Below are 19,589 nucleotides of genomic sequence, written 5' to 3'. Positions count from 1 at the left end.
CTCAACAGCTTGTTTATGTAGCCGCAAACACTTCGTATACCCATCATAGTAAACAAATTTGAAGGAGAGGTGTTAATGACTGTCCAGGGATGTAGGAATGGCTCTCCAACTGAAAAAAAAACAGTTCAAACAGGGGGCGGGGGTTCTTAAACTTACAACTTTTCTTCAATTGCAAAGGAAATGTTCTTTCCAATAAATTGTCCCAGACAACTGTTTATTACCGTCGAATAAAAAAGTTCAATAATTTATTTCCTGCTCTAAAATGCGCATTGTTAGAATAATTTGAAACAACTGTTGTTTGTATCACTTAGTAATGGGGAGGGTGTATTTTTACTTGTATTTTGTTCATTCGCTGAATCGGAAAGAGTATAGAGCTAATAAATAAAGAGGCGTGTGTAATTTAAATACTAATGTAACAATTAGTACTGCATTATTTGTGTTCGTGTTGTTGTCATCGTTTTTTGTTTTGTGGTTCACTCGAACCTGCACTACATTACATGGCTTAAACCACGCGCCACTGAAGTACACTTGTGTCCAATCCACCAGACGACAGAAGCCGGACGCCATCATGCATGAATTTTACGGCCGTTACGTGACTACTGTGACCTCGGTAGGCATGCGACAGTGACTGGGAAATTAGATCATTCAATTAGATTTATCACAAATTGAAACACTCATTCACGTTACCTTTGGTTGCGAGGCCGGATAGCTGAACAGCCGGACCTTGCCCGTATCGTCGGCTGTGACCAGAAATTGCTCTTCCCCGTCTTTGCAAACGCTGTTGATGTCTGTTCCATCAAAGTTCTCCGGCCAGATACCGACCGTTTCAAAGCACACCGTACAGGACTGGGTAGCCCATTCGAGGTTCTTGACTGTGCTGTGGGATGTTATTTGGCGGCAGAGAGTTGGATTCCCTGTAGGAACGATTGTAAATTGTATTTGTTTATGAATTTTATTCCAAGAACCTAAACTTACAGTAGAGTAGTTCGTAGTCCCCGGAATTTGTTCTCAGCACTGTACTATCCTTGGACCAATCCATGTGGGATACATAACTCGAGTGACCCTAGTAAGAAGCGAACATATGGTTAGATAACGTTGAGAAAGTTTGAAGCTGCTATTACTTACAGAACATTTTCCGATCTTGGAGAATCGATGAGGTACCTTGGTGCATTGATAGATGTAGATACCACCATCCTTCGAACCGAGAGCTAGCAGATTGCTGTCTGGAGAGAACTTCATCGTTTGGATAACGTCCTGTCCATCCTGATAAACAGCCAACAGTTCCCTGGTGACGGTATCGAAAACCATCCATCGACCACCAACACCTCCAACGATGATGGTGTCTCCCGTGTTGGAAAACTGTACCGTTTGGATCGGTTCACCAATGTCCTTACTCCAGACGACGGAATGCGAAAGAGAATCCCACAACTGAAGTAACCGATCGCGTCCACCGGTTACAAACTGTGCCACCTGAGGATGCGACGACAGTGACCACAGCAGATCCGTATGACCCATCACGATCGGCACCAATCCGAGTGTAAAGTCACCCGATAGAATGCAGTTCTTTGTCGTTCCTATGAGCAGTTGCGATCCCTTGCCCTGCGTTGCTACCCGAACCGCACCGAAATGGGCTTCGACCAGTTGTTCCGACTTCAGTCGCATTGAATCATCCATCAGAACCAGTCGACCATCTTTGCCACCGGAAACGAACCCGCCGTTCCGTAAGGCACATATTGAAAAGATCGATCCTTCGTGGACCTTCTTCAAGAATCGACTGATCACGTTTGTTCCCCGAGGCCAGATTGATATATTTCCATTCGAGTCTCCCGTGACCACATCTCCCGCCGGAGTAAACGTTATCGCTGTCACGTATTTAGGCTTCTCTCGGTTCTCAAACACTCCCATTCGCTTGTAAAGCATTCCATTTTGATCCAACGACCAAAATGCGATATGATTCTTCCCAATCGTAATGATCTGACCTTTGTCCAGTGGATGGAATTCCACTGCGACGATCGTATCCACTGAGCACTTGGTCTCGGTGATCTTCCTTCCATTTTCCTTCTTCTGCCAGTCCCAGATTGATATGATCTTGTCCGGAGAGTCGTCGATTGCTGCTAGAATCGTTCCGCTATCGGCTCGACTAAAGGACAGACAGTTGATCGCCCCCGTAAAGTCTCCCAATCCGATGACGTTCAACGTTGCCAGCGATACCGAGTTCCACACTCTCACATGTGGAAGTGTGTCCCTTCCGTCATGGCCACCGCACTGCCCCGTCGCCACCAGTAGCTTATTGGGATGCACGGCTAAACTTTTGACATCGTCTGTATGGCCAACGTAGTGCCGCTGCGATTGTTCGTCCATGTTGTACAGGATGACCACGGCAGCGACAAAATATACCATCTCCCCAGTCGGAAGTTGGTGCAGGTTCGACCGACAGTCCTTACCCCGATACCCGTAGACCCAGTCCAGACGGAGGCGTTTGTTCGGGGCCGGTTGGACCTTGGTCGTTTCGTACGTACTAATTTGAGCTTCTGGAATGTGTAGCACTATTGGACGGCCACTGATATATAGCTTAAGGTAGTCATCGTCGTCCCTCCGTTGGACGTACGCATGGGAACCGGTCTGCTTGGAACCGTTGCCGCTGAGGCCACTGTTCAGATTCAGGAGGGATTTGGTGGAGAAGCGTGACATACTGTTGCTGGAAATGGAATGAAAAATTGAGTTTTACTAGTTTGATCATGAGCTCTTATTTGCGAGTAATTTGTGCGGTCAAAGTCATTGTTTACAACAGCAGTTTCGCCCCAATGAAATGTTGGCACTGATTGTTTTGTTATCTTAGGCTTAGCAATAAAGCGATAAATCGACCTTAGTAAAACAAATGTTTGACTCCAAGAACTATAGATATAACTTCGTTTGAAACATTGCCAGTTCATTCATGATTTTGCAGTTCCCTCCTTGGTTACACATGTTTGTTACTAACATAATATGTTGCCATAGCAAATCTGTGATACCAAAGTGAAAAGTTCCATAGAAATCGAAGGGAATTGAGCTAGTTTATTTGCTTATTTGCTATAGAATTGATCGAAATTCTTGAATTAAATTAATATTTCCTAGAAATCAATTCACTAAAATGCATATATCTCGGTCCAGTAAGCAAAAAGTTAAAATCTTCCTCCGGCAAAATTAATGTATATAAAATTGCTAAATTTGCTCAAATAGTCTACTTTCAAAACAAAAAATAGCGTGTCCCCTTTTGTAGACAAGTTAAGCAATTTTAATTAAAAACATTGATTTTCGGCCAAGAAACTATTTCTTAAATAAAGAAATCAGGTTTCTCGTTATAAATCAACACCGAACTTTGTCTTTGCATCCTCAAACTACAATCCTATGATCATATGGTATTGAGTAACTTTATTTCAAATGTTGTCCTCCCATTTGAACACATTTTTTTTAGAAATTGTCCTGAATTTTTTTTTTTCAGAAAAAATGAAGCATGCAACCTTTTAACATTTATTAATTAATTGTTTTTAAAATTATGATTCCTAAGAGCCTATTCTATAATTCTAGCAGGGAGCAAGTAAAATTTTCGATTAAATTTGTTTTGGGACACCCTAATATTTACCAAATGGCTATCGACGCTCGTCGGTGATTGGCACTCGATTGCAATACAGAGACCGACGTTAAATAAAGGGAAAAGGAAACTGAACGATATGGAATGAAAATGCTTTTGGTCTATTTATGGTGGTGAGCTCAAGCCGGATTAAATTTGGATCGTGATTATTGGACTGCTTTGATGTCGTCATCTAAATTTATCAATCATATTCTTGACAATGTAATCTGTACCAAAAGTTAATCCATGTTAGAACCAATCACAAAGAATTTATGCCGTTTTTTAAAGTTTCTTAAATTTCTCCTACAATCGTTATCTTTCTGCTACACAGTCGTTATCTGACTGCGATACAATGTTGCTCGCAAATTTTTAACAAAAACGAAAATAACATCCTTGTGGTCGATGTTTAGTATATTACCATGGACATGGTCAATTTTCGATAAATTTGCCCAAGTTAATAACGTTGATTATGAATAAAATAATTTAGTTGGTAGTTCCACGAAAACTAAATCGCATGAGACGCATGATGCTGTCATGCAAAAATAATGCCTTTAAAACAGAATCTCTCCTACTGGTGAAACAGATTTTACGGGGAAGCAAATGTATATGAATAAAAATATGCAGACACAAACGTCAGCTTATTCAAACAACCTGCGAGAATTGCGCAAGAGACTGACTTCATCCCCAAGCTCATCAATTACCACCTCATTTGCACCGCCATGATTTATATTATATTCCGTACTCACCCGGTACTGCTGACCGACGGACCCGGTGATCCGCTCACAAAGTCCCCGGTTGAACTCCACCGTTTTCCCATGCCACCACTACCCACCCCGCCGATCCCGACGGCCGAGGCGGTCAAATTTTGCATATTTGGCTGTTTGGGTGATGGCGACGGGGCCGGAGATATCGAATGGCTGCTCATCGAATCGGAATGCAGAGAACCGTTGGAGTGGTGAATCGCCTTCTGCGCTAGACTGCTGGCCTTTGCGGTGGACATGTTCCGCGACGGGGAACTCGTCACCCGGGACGGAACTCGACCGAAGCGTTTCTCGTCCACGCTGGAGTTTACTGAAATGGAATGACATGGTTTAGTAGGTGAGTGGTTGAGATACTAAAACCTTCCGGTGTTGCCATACGTCTAGTTATGGTATTCCGCGAAAACCGAAAACTCTTGCTGGACATCACGGAACCGCTGTGTGAGCTTCCTTCGGTATTTTTAGCGTTATCATAGCTGTTGTCGATTGTACTCAACCGTCGCAGCACGTCGGCCAGGGTGGATTTAAGACAGACGATTTCATCCTTCTGTTCCAGCACTATCCGCTCCAGATCGTTGACGCGTTCCACCAGACTGGCTTTTTCCGTTTCCAGCATTTCCTCTGCAACGGAACAAACACAAACAAGATAACATCAGACGCAGGTTATTGATGAGTTTGCAGCTTTTCGTGTATCGATTGATGGAGTGATATCAAATAGATTTAATAGATATAGCAATTATCATTACGCCATCCTTTTTGAACACCACCAACGTCCTTGGAGGGGGAGGTTTTGGGCGCTGCAGCAGTCTCAGACGCCTTTGATTCACCTTCGGCCGCCATTCTAAATATTCTCATACGTGACTAGATTGGAATCTTTTCGCACTCACACAAATCATCGGTAACTTTGATCTACACAACACAACATGTTTACTTTGGCTAGATAATTCAACATCAGAAAGACTGAAAATAACAGATTACATATTGCTTGAAAAAAAAAAACTAGCCGATAACCAAAAAAACGGAAAACTATTATAGATAACACATCACTCCCAGAGAGGAAGGGCCGACTGGCGAATGTTGTTCGCACTGTGTAGAAGACTAAAATACGAACGACTATGTAGGCACAACTATCAGCTGCCTGCTGTTGATCGGTCGGTGGCTGGGTGACAGGAGTCTGCCGGAACAACCATTAGTATCGGTACGGTGCGCGCAAGCGTTGGAATTTGGAGGAAAAAAAAATGCCACAACGACATAGTCATAGCACAATCACATGGTTCTGGAAATTTGCGTTATGTGAGAATGTGTTGGGATTTGTATAGGTCGGTATCGGCTTTTATTCCCCGAACACGACGCTATCACTGCCGGTATCGATATCAATATTGGTTATCAGTGAGGGGGCGAACGCCCGCTCACCACCGTTATCGAGGGTTCTTCAGATTCCAAATAAAGTGAATATTGACCGCTTGTCTACTTAGATATCAAGTGAGGTTGTTGCCAATATGATTGTTTTCTGTTTTCATCGCTCTTATGAGAAATGCTAGAGCGATAAGTTGGGGTGGGTGGAGATATGTGAAGCATTGCTTTGAAATGCTTTGAATTGTGGTCAATTATGATTAAAGTAGGGACAATCATAACCCTTACATCATGACGTTTCTGTTCCTCCTGGGATAAGAGCTTCGTGGCGACGTTCCTTGTGCTTTTGAATACTACTTCTGTTTTCACATAATTTGTGAAGAATGAGAAGGAAGTCAAATTCCTAATGTTGCGATGAATTTCAGTTTATGAGCCAATGATGTTGGGGTAAGGACATTATCCGTTCTTGAGCTAAAATGCAGTGTATTAAAATAGAAATTCCGGAGAATCCCAGAAGAGTTTAGTGCTAAACTTTTCCTTTAAGTTTAGTTCCGGGCAATTTCATTTTCGTCAGCTGAAGATCCTTATTGGTGGATTCAATTCCTCATGCTACTCATGGGAATTTAGCAAAGTGAAAATGTTCCTCCCACCACTGCTTGATACACAGAAAAGCAGATACAAACGGCGCCACAAGCCACAATCTTAAAACAGTAGGTGATGGTATCCGTTGACACAGACCTGGTGGTTATCTTGAATCATCGTAACCATCCATACATTCTGTAACACCGATATCATGTATAGAATTATACAATTCAGTAAATTCCTCAACAGCACCACAAGTCCACATTTTCTTGCTGTGTAAGAAGAAATCAATCAGTTTAACTTTACTTACTATATTGGCTCATTTAGCGGCTCTTCAAAACAAAACAATTAATTAACCATTGTCGCCCATCACTATGCAACATATTCAGTTCAGCCATAAGAAAGGAATACTAATACCATGCCCAATAAGATAAAATCAATATTAATTATCGCCCAATCTCTGTGAGTAACGCATCCAAACAAACAAGACGCAGAAGCGAAAACCGCAGATCACACACCTTGAGATGATTGAAGTGGAAAACTCTAAATCTAAATGGTATAACACCAGTATAGTAAAAAATTGGCTCGAACATGTACAGGGTGTCGACTATATGGGAAAATCTGGAACATCAGGGAATTCATTTTTAGACCTGGAAAATCATGGAATCTCTGCAAATTACATTCTAATTCAGGAAAATGTTTATTAATAAGTATGACTGACTTCACTAATTCAAAACAACTTAATTACTCGGTGTAGTTTAAGGATCGTTGTTCATTTCAAATTTTAAATAGAGTTGCGAACTTGTGGTTGTTCAATGCTTGATGTTGCATTTCTGCAAGTTGACCATAAATAACTCAAATAAAAGGATATTTCAATGATTTTCGGCCCAGCATTAATTCAGCGTGTGTGGGGGCGACCCCGGCGTTGTGGATCGAATCCATACCTCTCACGCCAAAATCACGAGTTCAAATCTCACCCCAGACAAGTCACGAATAACCCAAGAGCGTTAAAATGACTATAATAAAAAAACCTCCAAATGGGTAAGTACTTCTCTTAATAGAAGTAACAGCTGATTGCGTCTGATAAAATTTAACCTTCGAGTAGATTGGGGCGTCTGCTCGATCCAGCTATGTGCAATAAAAATCATTGAAGTGCATTGAAGCTCCTTTGAGTAAATGCAAAAAAAAGGTAAAGAATTAAGAGAAGAGGATGATTTGTTCCAGAATACTTGTAGTTATTATAAAGAGCTTTGAGTGTGTTGGTTTATTTCCTTTAAATTCCGTTATAATTGCTTATCTGTTGACAGATACGCATATTTCGTCTACTACTTGCAGATTTCATCAGTGCCAAGTACTAGGAAAGGGACAAATGGTACAAAAAGTTTTGTAGATCTTATAATGACAATCATTAGACTAGGTACACAATCGCGCGTAATAAGTATTCACAATCGATAAAGAAAACTCGTTGTGAATATGTTCAAAGGAAGATTGATCAGCATCAAAACAACAGCAAAGAGTTATGGAAAATTTTGAAATCTTTATTAAAACCTAGTAATTGCAAACCGCGGTCCATAACTTTTAATGGCACATTAGAACAGTCAGAACCAGGCATGGAAAATCATTTGCATTCATTTCATACATTCATTTACATTCATTTGCCTCTAACTTTTTCATCAACAGCATTCCGCAAAATGGTGTATAGAGCTTTTGTAGGGTTTGTTATTAACTACAAGTTTTGGTCATAACTCAAATCTGTATCTCTTATGCATCACGAACTAGAGCGGGCAGAACTTGTTACTGTTTTTCAGTGAATGTAAAATACATTCACTGAAAAACAGTAGTGGCTTCTGTTCACTTTGCTTCGTCATGCATAAGAGATACGGATTTGACTTGTTAACAAAAATTGTAGCTAATGAGAAAACCTACAAAAGTTTTATTGATCATTTTGCGGAATGCCTTTGAAGAAAAGAGTTAGAGGCAAATGAATGTAAATGAATGCATGAAATGAATGCAAATGATTTTCCATGCCTGGTCAGAACAAGTAATTGCAGCTAAGTTTAATGATTATTTCGTAGACAGTGTTTCATTGATTAATCAATCTATTGAATTGGTCGATGAACCTGACGAAATAAAACAGCCAGTTAATATTAGTTGCAGATTTGAAGTTTTTCACCCAATTATATTAGATGAACTTAGAGTTATTTGTTTTTCATTAGGAAAATCGGCTGGAGTAGACAATGTTAATGCTAGAGTTATTCAAGATTGCTTTCTTGTCATTGGCCACATCTTTCTGGACCTTATTAATAAATTATTGCAGAATGGACATGTACCACAAATTTGGAAGGAATCCTTAGTTATTCCTATTCAAAAAGTTGCTGGAACGATTAAAGCCGAAGAGTTTCGTCCCATCAACTTGTTGCACACATTAGAGAAAATCTTATAACTTGTTGTTAAAGGCCAGCTGTTGGATTATTTGAATAGCAACTCTTTGTTGATACCAGAACAATCGGGATATCGGGAAGGTCATTCTTGTGAAACTGCGTTGAATTTGGTGTTAGCAAAGTGGAAAGACAACTTGGAGCGTAAAGATACGATTGTTGCTGTTTTCTTGGATCTGAAACGCGCTTTTGAAACAATTTCTAGACCCTTACTGTTAAGTACAATCAAGCGCTTTGGAATTACGAGTACTTTATATAGATGGTTTGAAAGCTATTTGTCTGACAGAACTCAACGGACTGTTTTTAATGATTCTGTTTCCAGTCCCGTGGGGAACAACCTTGGAGTGCCCCAGGGAAGTGTATTAGGGCCCCTTTTATTTATTATGTATATTAATGACTTTCGACGTGTTTTACGGTTTTGCGACATTAACCTTTTTGCAGATGATACTGTGTTATTCATTGCAGCTAAAGATTTAGAAGTTGCCGTCTCACACTTGAATGAAGATTTGCAGTATCTAAGTAGATGGTTGAAGTGTAAGCAGTTAAAATTGAATACAAGTAAAACTAAATTTATGGTAATTTCGCGGAATCGATTAAATGAGAACGTCTCTGTTGTAATTGATGATGAGACTATTGATCGCGTTCAGGAGATTAAATATCTTGGCGTGATTATTGATGACAAACTTAAGTTCAACTCTCACAATGACAATGTCATCAAGAAAATTGCCAAGAAGTATGGAATTCTATGTCGATTGAAAAACGATTTAACTATTGCCAGTAAAATACAGCTATACAAATCAATCATCTCTCCTCATCTTGACTTTTGCCCTTCCATTTTATTTCTGGCCAATGCAACACAAATATCGAGATTACAGCGCTTGCAGATAAAATAATGCGTTTGATTTTGAGATGTAATAGATTCACTTCCTCAACTTTGATGTTAGACGCCTTACAATGGTTGTCGGTGAAGCAAAGAATTGTATATTTGACTATGGTGTTCATTTTTAAAGTAGTTTACGATTTGCTGCCTCGATATTTGTGTGATCGAATTGAAAGAGGAAGTGACTATCATAGATATAATATTAGAAACGCGGATGAAATAAGAACACCACATTTCTTGACTTGTGCTTCACAGAATTCATTATATTATAAAGGAATAAATGTTTTCAATTCGATGCCCAGACATATCAAACGTTTAGCAACACTTACAGAATTTAAGAGACACTGCATTTCACACGTTAAAACTGTCTTTTGAACAGTTATCCAGTGATTTTTTTATGAATTGACAAATTATGTATTTTGACGAAGTTATCTCTAACGGATTATTTTATATGGATAGCTGTCATAACGACTTTTTAATAATTATTGTAGCACTGCAAAAACTATTTTGTTCGCCACGATGGTGATGATGGATTTTTGATATTTGATTTAATAGTAGTAGTAAAAAAAAAAGTAGTAGTCTACAAAGGTTTGAGCCTCGCGCGCGTATTACGGATATAGAGGACTGAATTTAACATTTGATAAAAAAAAAAATGCAATTTTGAAGCTTATTTGGAAGATACCTTGAGTTAGTAGTAAGTTTTCTGGCAAATGTTGGGGGTTCGTGATCATTCCTGACATTGCTGAAAATTATGATAGCATCAGATTGCGGGGTTACTAGTGTAATAGGATGCTTTGTTGATTGTTCATTAACTCTTGATTGCTTGTAATACTTATGAATATTTTAAGTGGACAAAAAAGGCGAACTAAGAGGTGGACGCCTGAGCTTTTCAACATTTATATCGCTGTGAAGCAACTGTAAACTCTAGAGGGAATTTATATCTTTAACTGAAACCAGTTCGATTTTGTTTGCCAACCTGGTTAAAATGTCATATTTAATTATCTTAAAGATAAATCGTCCAGCTCAAACCTTTGAGACTCGCCAAATGTCCTTCTCTTTAAACTGTCCACGTGGCGTATAAATAGCCACTAGTCGAAGCTCATGATTTTTATGAAGACTGAATGCTCAATTTCGGAAAGAGGTAAAATTTAGCAAATCAACTTAATTACGTTAAGGTTACGTTTCTGTATTTAAGAGACAATCAGCTTAACTAATAAAATTAGCTTAAACAATGTATCACTGAATAGCCTTATTCCGACGAGAACCGTACATAATCTGTATGATTATTCAATACTTCCCGCTTAAATGTACACCGCCTATTAATAAGATAACATAAATCCCGTAGAACATTGCTAAAACTCCTTGAAAGCAAATCTAAGTGCAGACAAACAATCTATTGTTGTCCTTCCTCATCATAATGCCATTAATGTGCCAAATGTTTATAAAACATTATTATCTCCTTGTGTACCTTTTTCTTCTTCTTCTAAGAATGCATCAACAAATCCAGACCAGCCAAAACAAATCCCTAAAAATCTTGGTAGGACCGTGAGTGACGTGGGACAAATTGATTCTCGCCTACGTTTATCTTTGCCATTTTCTGTTTCTCTTCGTACCGCCACACAAAACTTGGTCCGACGAAACAGGAAGAACCCCCCGTCCATGTCGTCGACCGCTTCAGCAAAAGTTTCAATAAACAAGCCAAAAAAGTGCTGACTTGGTGACATGTTCGAATCACTGATGCGATGCGTCTCACTTTCGTCATCCAAGCAACCAACGCCAACTAAATACAACCCCAACATGCTTTTGGCAAAGTGAAGAGGGAAAAACGACCAAAAAAGTACCTATAGCCAAGAAAATCGGCGTGACACCTGAAACCGCTTTCTTGCGTAAAGTTATTTTTGTAAATTGCATACTACTTTTTCAACAGTTAGCGATTGCGGAATTGCGCGTCTTTGCTTTGCTTCGCCTTAGTTCCCGCCATTCAATGAAAATTTCGGTTTTATTAGACCATGGCACCCTTTGTCCATACGGTCTTGGGTTTAATTGATGGCAGTTAAAAAGCAGAACGCATTAAAAGTAATCAGCTGTCTATATTTGGCTGACTACCACAAGATTTACATTTGCCATTTCGGAAGTCACAAATATGCGAACCGCACCTCTTTATTTTCCTTGAAAGCTGGTGGTCATCCTTGAGAAACGAAAAATAATACTGAACAACTCAAAGCCTACTGCCATGCCCGCAAGAACCACGAGAGTGTGAGAAATTAGTGTCATAAAATTTCGAGTCAAAATCGTAGGAGTCATCACGATCGTCGTATTGGGATGGGTGTGCGCAAATATTTACTTTCCGATTGTGGAGTTTAGAGTCGGCAAAACGCTCGCATAAGAAGCATCAATAGCTAAGAAAAGGAAGATGATTTTTCAAAAGGACGTATCTGCTCTTGTAAAATAAGATTCAAACGTCAATTATTTGTCGAAACTCTAAGCTCGCCCACGCAAACTAAGAATCGCCCACACCATCAGAAAGGGTAATGTTCCCCCAACAAGATAGTGGTGTCAATTTGTGGGGGAGAGCTAAGAGTTTAGACAAATTGATGTGTTTGGTTTATGTTGATACGTGGCTACTTGAGGTTAGTTGACCGGTTGCAAAAAGCATGACCCTTGCCATCTAGGGGGGATCATCTCCCGAGTAACACAATTATCCCCGATCCAATTTGGAGTTTTGCTTAATTGACTGCACTGGCGGCTCCGGGGAGGGGTCAGGAGGGGCACGTGTCCTCGTATTGTGAACAGTGAATACAATTAATCATTTTGTTCGACCATTTTCCACAGAGATGGCGCTGTTCCGCTGGTAGGAAGTGATAAAAATCCCCATATAGAAATTGAGAGAAGTGGGAATAATTCGCTTTCGGTTCATATTCAGGTCAAAAAAAGTGAACGACAACCTAAAGAAATTAATCAGGGACTTAGTCGTTCAGTTTTTTCCCGAAAATTATTGTTTAACAAGCTACAATTAAATAAAAATGATTTTTCCCCATACAGTTTTACCTGATTTACTACCAGTCCCCAGAGAGCCAAAAAAATTCAAATTTGAGAGAGAAATTCTCTCTCACGAGCTAAATCTCTCAACATGCCATGTATTTTGTTGACACCCGATTTGTGATTTCCCTTTCACAGATTACAAAATAAAGTACCTGGCACTACAAAACATGTCTGGTACCTCTATATATGCATTTGCTTTAACATTTGAAGTCCCTCCTTTTTTACATATTCTGCGCAAAAGATACTTTATGCCCCGCCCCATACATAAAATTCGGCGGGAAATTATGTGAGGGGTGAGCTATTTTGTGTGCAGGATGTGTAAAAAAGGAGGGACTTCGAATAATAATCTAAATGCATATATAGAGGTACCAGACATGTTTTGCACTGCAGTGTCCTCTGTGAACAATTATAGGAAAACAGATTGTGTCTAGTTTCCGATAGATGTCACCGCAAACGACAGCTGTGACATCTGATGGAACATGAATGCAGAAGCTTGACAAAATGATTAATTCTCACTCACCTTTTGTCTATTATATTATACTGTTCACTTTGTGCCAAGCAGTTTTTACTAGACTTTTATTAAGTCATGGAATTTTTATTTGTTGATGTCCAATATGGTTAATATGTTAAATTAAAAAAAAAAACGATTGGATTTGGAAACTGTTCTAGAAAATTTTAACTTGAATTAAGTGCAACCAAGTGAATTAACTGACTGTGGGACTACAGTAAAATTGTCTAGAATTTTGGATAGAAATTCCACTTAAAAAAATCAAAAATCCTCACGGATATCCCGAAACATCACAAAATTTCTTAGGAGTTCTCAGTAGAATTCCATTCTAGTTCTGAGGACTTAAAAGGTGATTGTGAGAAAAACTTCAAGCAAAATCTAAGAATAACTTCCAAGGAAACCGTTGTCAATCAAATGTAGACCAGTTTAAGTTAACATTTAACATCTATTTTAATTTTTAATTTCTGAATAACCTAAAAAAGAAACGTTTTTTGGAGCATTTTTGTTCATTGTCAAATAATAACAAGTCATTATTATATTTAAAGGCACGTTCCCGGCATAGCTTGTTCTTTGGTTGTTAATATAAAACATATTTCTGTTTCTTAGGACCGAGTGGGAGCATAAAAGTTTAGATTTTCTAAAATGTCTGTGGCATTCACTCTTTGTGCTATAACATCGTTTATAAAAGCTATCATTGCAAACTGCCTTCGCTTTTAAAGTTCATCCAAATTGATCAACATACATCGAGACTCATAAGATGATAAGGGTAAACTCTTCCAGCTTAGCTTTCTTAGAGCAAATAATAGAAACTGATTTTGAACTAATTCAATGCGGTTTATATGAGTATCTTGATATGGAGCCCAGACTATACTACAGAACTCAAAGAGGGGCCTCACATATGCTACGGATAATGTTTTGATTGTGTATGAAATGAAAATAAAAACTTTTTAATAAACCCTAGCATGTGTTACTTCTGCCCCAGGTCCCTGGTCTAGAGTCACGGGGACCAACGGGGTGGGCTTTCCACAAGCCTCTTTTGTTGGCTTAGCTCACGACTCTTCCCCAGGTCGACTCTCGACAAAGAGTGGTATGGTGAGGCTGATCAGGGTGCAAATAACACTCTATTCTCATCGCTCAATGCTGGTGATATAGGGTAAACTACCCAAACGGTAACACATGTTACTTGCCTTATAGATAATGTTATTATGATGTTCAGCAAAGCTTAATTTAGAATCTGGTATAACACCTAAACCTCTAACTTGATTGCACCTTTCAACTCTTTTTTGTCCTATTTAGCATGCACATCATATTTTTCCAATAATAGATGTCATTGGACACATAAGATTCATGTGATTTTTCAATTATGAGGTCACATGAAAGGTATGTGAAATTCACATGGATATTTATGTTATGAGTATATCACGATGACCAGTGAACCGGGAAATCGTGAAAGCTAGAAAAAAGCCGGGAATTTGAAGTTACCGGAAAAATCCCATGTATTTCGGATCGCAGTAGGCCGCGCTTGAAAGCTGACATGTTTTTCTTTTGCTGCGTATTTTTCGTAAGCGAATTAAACACTTTTTGGCTTAAAAAATGTAGTTTCAAGTGTTCATAAACTTATCATTTAGTGATATATCGTCTTTTGCTTGTGTTTGCCTTGAGTGTCTCGGTTGACATTGAATCTAACCCCCAAAATATATGACGCAGCTTCAGTGCCAGCAGTTGTTCGGTGTCGATTTTCATTGTCTCGGAGCCCGGTTTTCCGAGTTCGGATGCTACACTTTCGGCGTGTAGTTCTATTGAGAGATCGCTCCGGTTGGTGAACTAGCCCGGAAACGTGTTGATAATGTGTCCGTCGCGAGTTTTGGTGATGATTCGGTGGCCGACGTTGCCGTGAATCAGCAAGTTTTCCGCTTGCAAAAGTGCTCGACTGCTGGTCTCTCGCCGGTGTCGGAGATTGCGAAAGATGCCTCGCTGGATACGCCCAAGACTGGACGGGTGGCAGTTGGTGGCCGCGAACTGTTCCTGAGGAAAGCACTAGACGCGAACCTCCTCCCAGATGACCATGGCAATGCAAGAAAATTTGTGTTCGTTAAAGGAAGTATTACGACAAAGGTGCATCACGAAATGCAAAGCTTAGAGAAAATCAAAATTACGGAACCCATGGATTGGAGGATCAAATTAACATGGTGAGACCAGTCCAAATACATTTTATAATTAAAAAAAAACATAAAGTAAATACGTGCCAGGTTTTTAAAGAATATTTTCGAACCTGGAAGCGTGTGTGTAATACCAATATCCATTTGATAACGGTGATGCATACATGCGGGGCTTCTTGTAAGTGAAAGTAACCTCGGAATGGACGTTACTCTCCAGACATTCTGAAATGGGTTGCTAGATCTGCAATAGAGCTATCACTTTCTAACTCCCGGACTAAAGCTGTCTACAATGACCATAAATGCGACATTGCAGAGATAGTTCGACAGTGAGCATGCATAAGGGCCTATACGCGATGATCGATTCTCTTCGTCGATTTTCTCTTTCGTTAATAACTCGCTAGATTTAACGTTTATCGGTGCGTTTGCTGTTGCTTTCGATATGCAATACAACCTGTAACTACTCTGCATTGAACAAATTCTAGAAAATAGTATCGCTTAGCTGTAGCAATGCAAAGAGAAAATCGATGAAGAGAATCGATCATCGCGTATTCGCCCTTATGCATGCTCACTGACGAGTTCTTCTATAATAACACTGCCGGTCAGTGGGGGTTAGAAAGAATACACACACACACACACACACACACACACACACACACACACACACACACACACACACACACACACACACACACACACACACACACACACACACACACACACACACACACACACACACACACACACACACACACACACACACACACACACACACACACACACACACACACACACACAGTGATGATCGATGACCGGCTAAACTTCAACAGCCACGTCGAATATGCCTGTGAGAAGGCTTCGAAGGCCATCAACGCGATAGCTAGAATCATGCCGAACAACGCTGGTCCCAGCAGTAGCAAGAGGCGTCTTCTGGCCAGCGTGTCATCATCGATACTGAGATATGGAGGTCCAGCCTGGGTTCCAGCGCTGGAAACGAAGCAGAACCAAAGGAAACTGAGCAGTACGTTCCGGCTCATGGCCATGCGAGTCGTGAGTGCGTACAGAACCATCTCGTCGGAAGCAGTATGCGTTATCGCCGGTATGATCCCTATCGGCATCACCCTGGCGGAGGACAGTGAGTGCTACAGGCAGAGAGAAGCCGGAAGAGTACGGAAAGTTGTGAGAGTGGAGTCATTGGCTAAGTGGCAACAGGAGTGGAACACGACGGAGAACGGTAGATGGACACATCGACTAATACCGATTCTTTCGACCTGGGTGAACAGAAAACACGGAGAAGTCAATTTCCACCTAACGCAGTTCCTGTCTGGCCACGGCTGCTTCAGGAAATACCTGCATCGGTTCGGACATGCAGCGTCACCCCTCTGTCCGGAGTGTGGCAACGTCGATGAAACGCCGGAGCATGTGGTCTTTGACTGTCCAAGGTTCGAGGCAGTGCGAACGGAGATGCCCGTCCTTAACGTGGAGAATGTCGTTGATGAAATGTGTCGAGAGGAGGACTCTTGGAATGCCGTCAGCAGGGCAGTCACACAGATTATGTCAGAGCTGCAGCGTAAATGGAGAGAAGAGCAGCGATCTAGCAACGCCAGCTAGCGCTGAGAGTACGACAAGTGCATGAGCACAGCCACCCCCCGAAGTAGTCGCTTCACAGTGGTCCCGGGGGGATCCAGGCAGAGGAGAGAGTAAGGAATGGGTTTTAGTGGAGCTGCACTAGGCAACTAGTGGATACCACACCGTGCCACCTTCACTACAGGCCAGGCTTCTTGAAGCTTTCCTAAACCTTACTATAAAAAAAAAAAAAAAAAAAAAAAAAAAAAAAACACACACACACACACACACACACACACACACACACACACACACACACACACACACACACACACACATACCGGAAAAATCCCGTGAATTTCGATGACAAACCGGAAAAAATAGATTTCAAGACCCTCAGACTGGACTAGATTTTCAGGATACAGTCACTAATAAGAGAATGTTAGAAGTTTTTTCCAAAGAAAATTTGAGCAGATTTTAGAATGGATTCTAGAGATAACACCAAGGAGTTTCAGTGAATATTTTCGAGTTTTAGGAAAACCAGAGATCTCTGAAAAATTACGACCATGACGATTGTGAAGAGGACGCCAAAATTCGTGACGATACCAAGGGATTGGAATTTTGATGGTTCAATTGCATAGGCATTCTCAGAAGATCTTTAAAGAAGTTCCAATGATAACTCCAAGCGCATTTCGCATATAATTTTTAATGATAATGCCATGCAATTTCCAGAAGAATTCAGAGAAGAACTCCAAGATAGTTCTAAGCAAAATTTTAAGACAATTCTCGACTGGAGAATTTCCCCTGCCCGATGGTGTTGGCAGGAAAAGGGGATTACAAGTATTGCTCACAAACGCTGATAGGCCCTTTTTAATTTTTGATCGAGAACTCGGGAACTTTTTGGAGAATGCCGAGAATTCAGGCGAATTAAAAAAAAATAAAGCTTCAGTTAATTCTTCGAAAGAGTTCAAAATTCAAAGAGAATCTATGGCCGAATTTCAAGAATTTTTGGAGTGTTCTACAGAGAATTTCTGAACTGTTATAAAGATATTTTCAAGGGACTTCCAAAGAGAATTTCAAATGAGTACAATCAAATAAAATTCAGTAAGGTTTTGATCCAATTTTCATAGACAAATTGTGAAGACTTCTAGCGTGTTTCGAAACAAAGTTGAAGAACCAGGAATTATGATGCTGTCTAAGAAATTACCCATTTAACCTACACAGACAAAAATGCAGGATTTTAACTGTTGTGTAAAATTTCCCTAAGAGCTAAAGAGACATAAACAACAAAATTATTTGCAATATAAGGCGCTTAAATTTTACATTTTTTCTTTAATACTTTATTATTGTGATTTTAGCCACTTCTGGGCTAGTACATCAACAATCGCTGAAATTTAAACGATTTTTTTTTTCAGACGTTGTAGTGATCTCTAAGGCTCAATCGCATTCAGTGTTATGCTTAATTCAAATGTATATCGCTTAACCGGTAAAATTTTCAAAATTCTGGGAAATTACTGCTCGAGATTTGTTGGTCACCCTGGAATTTCTGGACTGTTATAAATAAATTTTCAAGTGACTCCCAGAGAGAATTTAGAAGAAATGTGAAAAGAAGTCTGTCAAAGAAAATGCTAGACAACAATCGAGCAAATTTTCATAGACTAATTGTGAAGACTTCAAACGTGTCGCAGAACGAAATTCAAGCTCCAGGAAGGATGCTGCTGTCTTAGAAATTTCCCAATTAATCTAGTGATCTCTTCAGCTCAATCGCATTTTTCGGTTTTCACAGAGTGTACCCCCATATAGAAATCATAGACGTAGTCCTACGTCAAAAAATCAAGATTTGAAAAACGCATAAGATTCCGAGTCTGCAGATTATTCTTCATCCCAGAATGAGATTTTTTTAAATTCTATGACATGAAAATCATCGTTGCTAATTTAATATAAATCAAATATCTGAGATATTGAAATATTTCATGATTATTGCACAAAAGTTTTTTTTTAACATTGAAATGTTTAAAGATCTGAGATTTAAAACAGGTTACGATATTCCGAACCAAGTGAAAATCAATCATATATTATAATCAACCGGATCACTGCCATTGGGATTGTGCCCCCCTTCCTTTGTATGACGCCTGAAGCCGCCTATGAGCAGAGCGTTTGAAAATGATTCGCTTTGTCATTTTATGGTTTGCCCCGAGTTGAAATAATGTTCGTCTATTTCGAGTGGCTTAAGTGGCGGATTCTAGCAATTGGCGGGCAGTTGCTAACATGGTTTTATATCGAGCCAATATTGAGCTGCTAAATAAATAGAGAAAAATGCGGGGGATGGATGGGACGAAAATATTTGAACTATTCGAGATAGTGGTGACTATTTATCGATATCGTTGAGTACGTCGTAAATTGCGATGTGGTTGTGTCCCTATGGTGAAGTAATTCAACTGAAGGTCGTGACACGCCAGTACCGCGATCAATCAACAGTCAATCGATAATAGTTTAAATCCATGTTGGTCCGTCTTACTTGTTACCACTGTGGTTGACCTATGAATTTGTGCACACGAAAAGTAAAGGACACCCTCTTGGAGATTCCCTTATAACTTTTATAATAAGATCACTTTTATAAAATTATTTAGCACAAAAAATACTCGCAAAAAATAGCTATTTTTGCAACAAGTCATTATTTGATCTGATGTTCAGGG

General features: G+C 39.8%; 1 protein-coding gene across 4 annotated transcripts in view; it reads right to left on the bottom strand.

Moving 5' to 3' along the window:
• Positions 1–213: 213 nt before the first annotated feature.
• The window catches only part of LOC135708745 (echinoderm microtubule-associated protein-like 2), a 44,166-nt gene continuing 24,790 nt past the window's right edge, over positions 214–19,589 (bottom strand). For 3 of the 4 annotated variants that reach the window (XM_065230877.1, XM_065230875.1, XM_065230876.1), the window contains exons 3-8: positions 4,750–4,989; positions 4,357–4,681; positions 1,126–2,698; positions 976–1,063; positions 688–914; positions 214–628 (exon numbers count right to left, since the gene is read on the bottom strand). In XM_065230877.1, the coding sequence (XP_065086949.1) occupies positions 503–628; positions 688–914; positions 976–1,063; positions 1,126–2,698; positions 4,357–4,681; positions 4,750–4,989 (2,579 nt within the window). In that variant the 3' untranslated portion in view covers positions 214–502. Of the gene's footprint in view, positions 629–687; positions 915–975; positions 1,064–1,125; positions 2,699–4,356; positions 4,682–4,749; positions 4,990–5,114; positions 5,390–19,589 lie in introns of those variants that run through there. The other variant, XM_065230878.1, reaches the window with a different exon arrangement.

The sequence above is a fragment of the Ochlerotatus camptorhynchus genome, unplaced genomic scaffold (assembly GCF_037179485.1).
Source record: "Ochlerotatus camptorhynchus isolate MF236.1 unplaced genomic scaffold, CSIRO-AGI_Acam_v1.1 ptg000334l, whole genome shotgun sequence".
Classification (NCBI taxonomy): domain Eukaryota; kingdom Metazoa; phylum Arthropoda; class Insecta; order Diptera; family Culicidae; genus Ochlerotatus; species Ochlerotatus camptorhynchus.
The sequence above is the reverse complement of the archived record's forward strand: the minus strand, read 5'-3'. Positions and strand labels throughout refer to the sequence as shown.